This window comes from Pleuronectes platessa, chromosome 15 (assembly GCF_947347685.1).
Source record: "Pleuronectes platessa chromosome 15, fPlePla1.1, whole genome shotgun sequence".
NCBI lineage: Eukaryota > Metazoa > Chordata > Actinopteri > Pleuronectiformes > Pleuronectidae > Pleuronectes > Pleuronectes platessa.
Window position 1 is genome coordinate 7,861,287 of NC_070640.1, and position 9,491 is coordinate 7,870,777.

At 45.0% G+C, this 9,491-nt stretch overlaps 1 protein-coding gene across 1 annotated transcript; it reads right to left on the bottom strand.

Annotated features, from left to right (window-relative positions):
• Nucleotides 1–370: 370 nt before the first annotated feature.
• spry4 (sprouty homolog 4 (Drosophila)) lies at nucleotides 371–7,559 on the bottom strand. Its single transcript, XM_053441892.1, has 2 exons — nucleotides 7,304–7,559; nucleotides 371–4,961 (listed from the first exon to the last, which is right to left on the bottom strand). The coding sequence occupies exon 2, from the start codon at nucleotides 4,908–4,910 to the stop codon at nucleotides 3,756–3,758; it is 1,155 nt and encodes a 384-aa protein (XP_053297867.1). The 5' UTR covers nucleotides 4,911–4,961; nucleotides 7,304–7,559; the 3' UTR covers nucleotides 371–3,755.
• Between the last annotated feature and the right edge of the window lie 1,932 nt (nucleotides 7,560–9,491).

Sequence of the window (9,491 nt, forward strand, 5' to 3'; positions counted from 1 at the left end):
GTTGATTTAGAGAGCGATTAATAGATAAATGAATCAGCATCTAGTGACTAGACTACATTCATGTGACATAAATTAGCAGCTACACACATGTTTATAGTAGCTTCACGTGCATTTTCGGTTAAAATCTATCTTTGCACAGCAGGATGTGTTTTGGGCCATTTCAGGAATAAATAATGGCAAATCTTGTTTAATGCATATGTTGGTATATTTATCGTTACATACTTAATCATATAAATGACAGTTAAATCATATTTTATTGTGCCCATATATGCATGGTCATTCTGTAAGTAGTGTGTATTTGTATTTGTGTGTGTATGTGTGTGTGTGTGTGTGTGTGTGAAAACTCAAGAGTAATGACACGACAGCCCGATATATTTAACAATATATATTTCCATTGTCAATGTACATTCCATTTCGACATAAGCTTTCTTCACAAACAAAAAGTTGGCATCTAAATAAATACTATATAAAATAGAACTTCAAAATAAATATATCTATAAAGGGAACCTTTTATATGAGAGATTTTTTTTTTCTCTTTTTGTTATATCTAAACAAAACAAATGCACATATCTCGTTTCTTAATCCCCAACGTTGACATTGCAAAGGCAGAAAGGAATGGAGTAGCATCACCCAGCCGTATGAGACTTTTCCTCTTGTTCAGGATGAGAAAAAAACAAAAAACATCTGTGCTCACAAATGAGCGAAACAAAGGAGTTTGAGTGTGTAGAAATCAAAGCGTTGTAGCAGAGAAATAAAGGAAAGTTTTTTTTCTGTCATTGAGTTGTCGTCGTCTGTGATTGGTCCACACCCCGAACAGGCTAGCGAGCACATGTAAAAAGTATAAATCTAACATGAAGTGAAAAACATGACTCTTTAGCGGAGACAGATCTGAGGAGTTAACAGATAAAGAAAAGGCAGCGACTGTCGAGAAAAGAGTTGCACTGGTTTAAAAAAAAAAGAAAAAAAGATGGCACTAAACAGAGAGATAAAGAGAGAGAGAGAGAGAGAGAAAAACAAGAGGCAGAAACAAGTGAGAAAGGGAGAGAGAGACAGACTTGTCTTTCTCTCCCGTCTCTGTGGTATGACAAGTTTATGCACAGCAGCTGTGTTTGTCAATCAAGGCCAGGGGTGTTTGTTGGACAATTTCTCAGGGAGGAAGGAGAGGGACCCGAGGAAAAGAGAGGGGGGGGGGGGGGAGAAAAGCAAGGGAGAGAAAGAGAGGGGGGAGAGAGCTGAGACACTGAGCAGTAACAGCAGGAAATGGGTTGATCCGGATAGGGGTAGATTGTGTTCCCTGTGTGGATTCAATGAGTCCACAGTCTTTGGGACTCGGAGAGGAACCAGGGAATTAGCTTAGCCTCTCGACTGCTAATGAGCCGTGGATAGCATAAACAGCAGGATTTTTTATTTTAGTTTTTTTATTATTGCCGGGTACACTTTTCTAAATCAAGTGCTAATGATAGAAAGACTTGTCATTTTTGTTCCCCACCCCCCCCCCGAACCATCCTCTCTCCACCCTCCCTCTTTTTCTTTTTCTCGCGACCTCGAAAAACATCTTTATCTTACCCTCAAAATATATATATCTAATATATTCTCTACATATTTTGTACTGAATTGTAGTTATAATGTACCATGCAATCTTTCAAGGACATTTAAAAGTCTCTTCTAAAGAACACAAATGTTGTGAAACTATTTACAGCAAATAACATTTCACCTGCATAGCTCTATTACTAAATATATTGTCAAAACATTTGTGATTTTTGCTGCCCACCTACAAACCGGGCCTTTGCCCAGTCACACAATCATTCTCAGATTTGGCACCTTTCTCTCAGACTAAATTGCTAGGTTTTGAAAATATTGCCTCATACATTCAAGACTAAGGACAGTTTTTCTTTCCTTTTTTAAAAATCCTGTGTAATATCGACTTTGTGCAACAAGACAAATGTGGGTTTGAGCAACGTTCGGTGCCCGAATGGAAGTTTAGGGTCCAACGTGAAAGAGAGGTGTGTTACAGAGCAAAAAAAGGCAGTGTGCCTTTATGCCAAACAGAAAAAAGGCTATCCATATTAAAGGGCAGCGTGCCTTTAAGAACCAACTGCCGTCATCTCCCATTTGGCAAGAGTGCATAACAACTGTGATCACTCAGACAGCGAGAACATGCTACTGTACGCTAGCTTTCCTTTGGCAAAGTCCTCAGACCGTCATGCAAGCCACAAAAATAGACTTTGAGAATAAAAGATAGACTATCTGACTAATGCAGCTACGCAGCATAATGATTAGAATTGAATGAAGACACTGTGTGTGTAAGGGGAGGCTGGGGTGTGTGGGCTAAATGTAGTGCACGCCAATGTAATGTGAGATAGCTGAGGTGGTTAATACTGTGCTTTAGTACATCCTTTAAGGGGTTTGCGTCGTCCTTAAAAGGTTGTGCAAGTGGCAGGTTTGATTTCGACATAGGCTGAATAGATACAAACACAACAACAACAACTTTTGCTATGCCTTCTCTCCACCTTGTCACTCTGTATACCTTGCATCCCCCCCCCCCACCCCCCTCTCCTCCGGAAACACAATTTTCTGGCCCGTTTGTCTCTCACTTAGCTTACTTGTTTTAAATTATTCAGTATTGCCTTTTTGCCCCTAAATGTTTCTTTGCCGTCTTGTGCAAAGAGGAAGCAGACCAGGCTCTTAGGCAGTTTGGAAATCAACATGCAGTAGGCCAAGTTCTAGAGAGGATTACCGTAACAGTCCCTGAGAAGGTTGGGTGTACTTTTTTTTTCACACGTTTCTCTACGACACATCGACTTCTAGCACGGTGGGTAACCATTACACTAGAGCATGCAGGTCATGACATGCATTACCTCCGAGGTGATTGGTGAACTGCATTCAAAATCTTTTAGAATGTCTGTGCTTCATCCCCCCAAAGTAGGAACACACGCTGTAAAGTGATTATCTCTCCCTCACCTGCAGTGAGAATTAAGGGAAATTACTATTATTTTAAAGTCTCAAAAAGTTAGTTTTTACAGGTCCTCCGTGAAGATTAAGTGTTAGCAATACCAAGATAGCATTTTTAAGGTGTCAGAGGAACAATAGTGACACTAAGAGACGGTGATCATCATAACGGCGAGAGTAAGTGAGTAAGTGGTGGTTTCACTTCTGCAGTGGCCTATCATAAAGCCACGCTATAGGTAATCACTCTTCTTCCTGTTTGTTCAGACAGGGGGGGCACAGGGCTGTGCTTTTTGGGGGTGGGAGGGGTCGCACAGATTATTTATCTCCGTCAAATAACTTCTATGTTATCCAAGGATCCGCAACCAGCTTCTGGTTAGTCACCGATACAAAAATTAGCTGAGAAAATACAGAGCAGCAGAGAGGTACAATGACTTTTGTGCCTTCAGCCATCTTTGCACAACAACACAAACCCCAGTCCCACAATCTCGTCGTTTCTTCTTGTGTCCCTCTTTCAAACAAACAAAAAAAAATCGAACAAAACAACATTTAAAAAAAAAAAAATATCTCAGAGGCGCTGGTTAGCCATTTCAACTAGCCACCTCTCTCAGACCAGGCCCGTTTTGTTCACCACCCTATCAAACAAAAAGCCATTTAAGTACCTTTGTTTTACATAAGTCATCTTCCAGCAGATTAATGGGGTAGTTTAAGGGGTTGGTGTTGGATTGTCCTATCCTTAGAGAGCTAGCAAGTACTGTGTGGTCCTGTCTATTTTTAGCACGGCCGATGCCAGCCAGTTAGGTCCAGTATCATGACCCCTGCTGGGGCTGCTGCTTCTCTAAAGTCCCAACCTTCGCTTCCACGCCTCCATTTTTACACACAGGTGCGCTCACGCCACCCTGCAGGTTCTTGCAGCGGCAGCCGGGCCTACTAACATTGTCGTAACACTTCTGTCCCAGTTTGGCCAGGCCTGTGGCTGGAAGATAGCAGACCAGGCAAGGCAGGACAAGGGAAATGGCAGCCATAAAGGACCAGCGCGCGCAGCAGTTGGCCTGGGAGCACGAGCAGGGCTTGTCGGCACAGGAGCCCTCGTCATCCTCATCTTCAGTACAGTGGTAGAAGATCCCTTTGACCAGGCACATGCAGGTGGCTGTATCTACCAGGCTCTGGGCAGAGCACAGGCACTCCTGGTTGCAGACCCAGCAAGAGGGTAGGGTTCTGGGAAGCGTACACTCGGTGCAGCGGCATTTCCCACAGTGCTCGCAGAGAATGAGGTGCTTCTTCTCGGCTGGGGAGGAAGGAATCAGCGTCAACCCCTGCTGGCCACCAGTGGAGCCCACACCTCCTGCAGGCATCTTTGCAGGCTTGAGGTCCAGCGATTTTGAGGAGGAGGTGCAGGACGAGGCAGAGGAGGAGGAGGTAAGGACCTTGGATTCAGAGGAAGCGAGGCAGCCTGGAGATCGGGCAGTGACTGTGTTGAAGGGGCCCTGGTGGGGGTGCAGGTTTGGGTTGTGGTCCACCATTGGGGTGGGTGCAGCGTGGTCCAGCAGCCTCTGATCAGACGAGGTGCTGCTGCTGCTGCTGATAGAGCTGGGCCTCCCGCTGAAGGAAATCCATGGGTGGGTGGTGGTGTCCGGTTGAGGGGGAGGTTCGCACCTGCCCTGCTGCTGGTGCTGGTGTTGGTGATTGTGATGATGGTTGTGATTCGCCCCCAGGAAGCCCTCCTGATTCTGACCCAGCCAGGTGATTCTTCGGTTTGCGGACTTCTGGCTCGGGGGCTGCTGGGAGACAACCGCGGGGCTGTCAATGTAGTCATTCTCCACGTGCGAGGACTTTATCTGGTCAATGGGGTAGATGGTGAGGGGGTGCTGAAGGCGGCCGTAGGGCACTCGACTGTCCAGCAGGGGCTGGGATATGAGGGAGGAGGACACTCCGGGGATGTGGTGGGGAACCCTGGACTCCATGTGTAGGCTGGTGCCTTGCACGTCTTCACTCTAAAGCAGCATTTAGCAAGACTGCAAAGACAGATACAAAAGACACAGTTATGACCGGCAGCAACTAATATTGTTCTTTACCCTTTTGATTCTCTTTTTCAGTATTTAACATAAGGATCAAATAACAAGTTTATCATGAGAAGTGTTTGACAGTGAGAAAATAACATGATCATTACTGAATGACAGCCAGGTTAGTGAACGAGAACAACGTGTGCAGTACATGAACACATTCATAATTTGTCTTTTATCAAACCAGGGTAGGTCAAGGATGATTGAGACTTTTCTCTGCATAAATCATATGAGTATCCAAGAACTAGAGGGGACAACTGATTTCAACACATCAGACAGCATGTTAAACTGAATGTATTTGTATTTATATGTGATTTACAAAAGCCAAGAAAATTCTTCATCTTCTCTTTTTTTTTTACCAAAGCATTTGAGTCTCTCAACAGAAATCGTTTCTCTTTTCTTTTCCAGGGCCGGATCTCGGGCAATAATCTGAGTTTCCAACCGATCTTGATTTTTAGACTGAATACCAACAGGGTTTTCAGACCTCCTCCATTCTAACTTTGACATTAGAACAATAGAAGTTGGGCTCTCATCGCCTCCCTTCTAAAGAGCAGGGAGCACCAGAGAGCAGGGCTTGCATGCAAAAGACTCAAAGATGCAAAAACAAGGCAGAGCAAAGAGAGGCTGCCTGAAAAGGGTTTGACAAAGACGAAATGAACACAAGAGGCGAGAGGAGACGAGGTCTTTGCACAGAATCACACAGGAAAATTAGAATAAGTATGCACTGGATGATATAATTTAACTTTAACTAGAGCTTTTGCACATTTTCTCCCTCAACACGTGAGGTCTATACAGTTGAATCGGTGTAGTAGCGGACCAATCTGGGAAATTGTGAATGAAGCTGATTTTATGAACTGCAGCTTTTTTGTGAATGGACGCTTCTGGCTGCACTCCGCTTTGCAAGCATGAATCATTGAGCCCCGGTCGTGATGAGACTAAATAAAATGGGTTTCGTGCATTTCGTCAATGAACGCTCGATAGCCTTCAAAAATACAGATCCTTCTTTACAGCATAAGACAAATATGATTGAAGACAAAGGACGTAGAACATCTGACAGATCCGCTGGCTCAAATCACCTCACTGCCACATATACGCCACAAAACCAGGTTCGCTCGGATCATCGGATGCGATATGTTCTTGGTTATTCTTTCCATTTAACGTGGGCATTTTACGCAAACGTACCATACATATTGAGGGTCTATTTCTATATTTGAGTCAGTGGTCGTCACCGCTTTCCTCTGCCTGACACCCTCTCTGCTCGTGTTCATCTCTTTCTCTTTATTCCCCCCGATTTTGCAAACGCCTGATCTGGAAACCTGTTGCGACACTGAGCTGGCACCGACACAGACACTTGTGATCGTCAAAAGCGCGACCATTATGAGCTCAAAGTCGGAACTGTGCGCGTGCGGGCGCGCGTGTGCGTCCCTCCCTTCAATGTGTGAATGAACTGAGTCATAAAAAACCGGAGGCGGCCGCTCGACATCCTCAAATTGCGTGTTTATATAGGCTAAGGGCGCTTGTAACGCCGCATTCAGCACCTCGCACTCGTCAGTAGCTAAAGGACATGACATAAATATAAGGTTGGACTTAGAACACTGTGTGCCACCGACGGAAACACGGATTGCGGGGTTGGTTTTAAGCGGCGGCGGTGAAGTGCGTAATTCCATGCGTAAAGCTGGTGCTTTTGGACGAAATGCGGCGAAAATGGGCCAATTTAAGAATAAGAAAAAACATAATACGATCGTAATAGAAAGAGGTGAGGAGGATAGAGATTGAGTTAATAGCGAGAAACACCTGACTCAACCTACACGGTGTGGCAACCAGGCGGTCGCTGCAGAGCCAGGAGACACGCAACCAAACCAGCCGGGGTAAAACAGGTTGGAGCTTCGGATGTGGAAACACTCGCCTGTTTCCGCTGCCTCTTAACGTGACACTGACATTCAAATAAAACCCCTCGGCGAGTTCAGATCCACATTTGCTGCCAAAAGAATCGGCGTTTCGATCATCTCTCGCCTGCTCTGCGCCCGCAGCCCGGCTCGCTGTGGTTAAATATTGACTCTGGGTGCAAACACTGGCCGAGAAGCAGTTGTTGCAAACTATACATTTTACAAGCGCAGTGTTTGGTGCCTGCGAATCCAGTGCGTTGGGCACAAGGAGAGGAGGGAGTAGGTTGAAGCGTACAGACAGAGAGGAGACGGAGCAGTCGTGTCTGTGCAGCCACACGCACAAGTTACTGACATTAAACCGGGAGACATACAGTGAGAGAAGCGCGCGGGGGGGGGGGGACAACTTACAGTGGTTTCAGGATAAAAATCTCATCTCTCCGTTGCGCACGACGTCTGCGCGCAGCTTATAGTCCAGTCCGAGCGAGCGAGAGAGTAGCTCCACAGACGCCGAGCGAGGATTAGTCCAAATATCGTGGAGACAGATGATCGGAGGAAGGTGCAGGCGAAGGGAGAGCGAGTCTCCGCCACTAATCTCCACTCGCTGGTGCGTAAAATGCGACTGCGGTTGTGGACGCAGAGCTTTGGGTATGATGTTGCAACCACCGAGGGGGAGGGAAGTGAGTTTTTATGAATGGGAGGGTTGAGGGAAGGAAATGAGGGACGGGAACTGCGCAGATGCCTCGGCCCCCTCCCTCCCCCCGTCCCTCTCTATCTCCCTCCCTCTCTCTCTCTCCTTCTCTCTCTCTTTTTTTGTGAATGGGAGGGCAGAGAGAACTCGGGAGGGCCGAAATGCGGAGGTTACATTTTTATGAATGGGGAGGACTCGAGTATGGCACTGCGCATGCGATGCCGAGATTTTTATGAATGGGAAGAAATGGCGAATGAGGCGTGTGTGTGTGTGTGTGAGCGAGAGAGCCATAGAGGGGGGGCTGAGGGAATGATGAAATGGGGGCTTTTATTGGTCACAAGGGCAAGTCAGGCCTGATTTACATAAGGAGTCGGTACCACTCTCGCTTTATTTGAGCCTGTTTATTTATCCACGCAGCTTCCTGCTCCGAGGAGACGCTCTGGATGTGAGTGGGCTAAACCTGCGATTAATTAATGTATTCCTCATCGCTGGCAAATCTCAAATATCCATTATTCTCTGATTCTGGAGTCTTTACGTAAAGCTCATCTGGAGGAACTCGGCCCGAGAATACAAGCCCGAGTGCGACCCAGGTGCAATTTCTCATCATATAACCTAGAATCAGTGTGTTCTCATCTACATGCGCAGGGTAAATAAGACCCTTCCTGTTTCTATCTAAAGCCGTTTATTGCGAACAAGGACGTGTCCTTCCTTCCTTCCTCTGCAACAATGTGAGGTATGACTATACAGCTTCTATGGCAATGTAAAAAAAAAAAGAACCACAGAGGAGGAGGAGGAGAGAGAGAGAGAGGGGGGATGGAGGTGGGGGGTGTCGGGAGGGGGCAATAACGCCTCCTCTGAAACGCAAACCAGCGTGAGGGCAGGCAGGATTCACAAAGGGACAGGATGTTGTTGATTTGTACCGAAACCACACGGAGGAAATGAGTGTGAATTTCCTTTCTCTCTGACATCCCAGTGTGCGTGTGTGTGTGTGTGTTTGTGTGTGTGTGTGTGCGTACCCTGCCACCCCCCTCCCTCAGCTCGGGGCTTTTAACCAGTCAAAGGTTAACAGTTGCCCCATTACCCATTTGCACACATCACCATGGCGACCACTACACCTCCAAATTGGGATTACTGTTTTGGAGAAAGCTCCAGACAGAGAAGAGACAAAGGAGAGGAAAGACATTAATTTAATTATTGACGCACATAAAAAAATATAAACCATATTGAAAAATAGATCATGTTTCATATACTGGACTGGAAATACGTCCTGATCGATAGCAGAAGAGCAGCGGCCACAATTTCATTTGTGTTGCATATTTGGGAGTTTTGTGTTTTTATGTTACTCCAATAATATTTCTTTACATGTAACTGGGATATTCATCTGGGGATTTAAAGTGTGACATTATGCCAGTGGAACTTTTCTTTTTTTTTTCTCTGTCAGCAGTAGTTTTTTTTATATCTTATTGTTATTGTATTAACACAGCTGTGGAATTATTTGGTGTATAAATAACCAGTAAGTAAGTGAAACTAATGGTAGAGGATGTGGTATATTGATTCAAATGGCTTTTGGTGCAGACTCGTGACCTACTTTCTATTTTATCTTTTTAATAACATACAGTTTTGAACATGTAGTCACAAATAAGTAATAAGTAATATGTAACAAAATTATAACAAACTATATGTATGTAGAAGTGAAGCTAGTCCTTTGAGATGTATTCATTAATTTGACTTAATTGTATAAATATATGATATAACCCCTTTTACACCCCTTTTACACAGTGAATATGAAATTAAAAAGAACTGAATACATCTGAATTTAATATTATCAGTCCAAATCTACCGTAGAGTGTAGGGTACAAAACAGCAGAGTAAAAATGAGATGCTGTGACTTTGGGCTTTTACTTTATG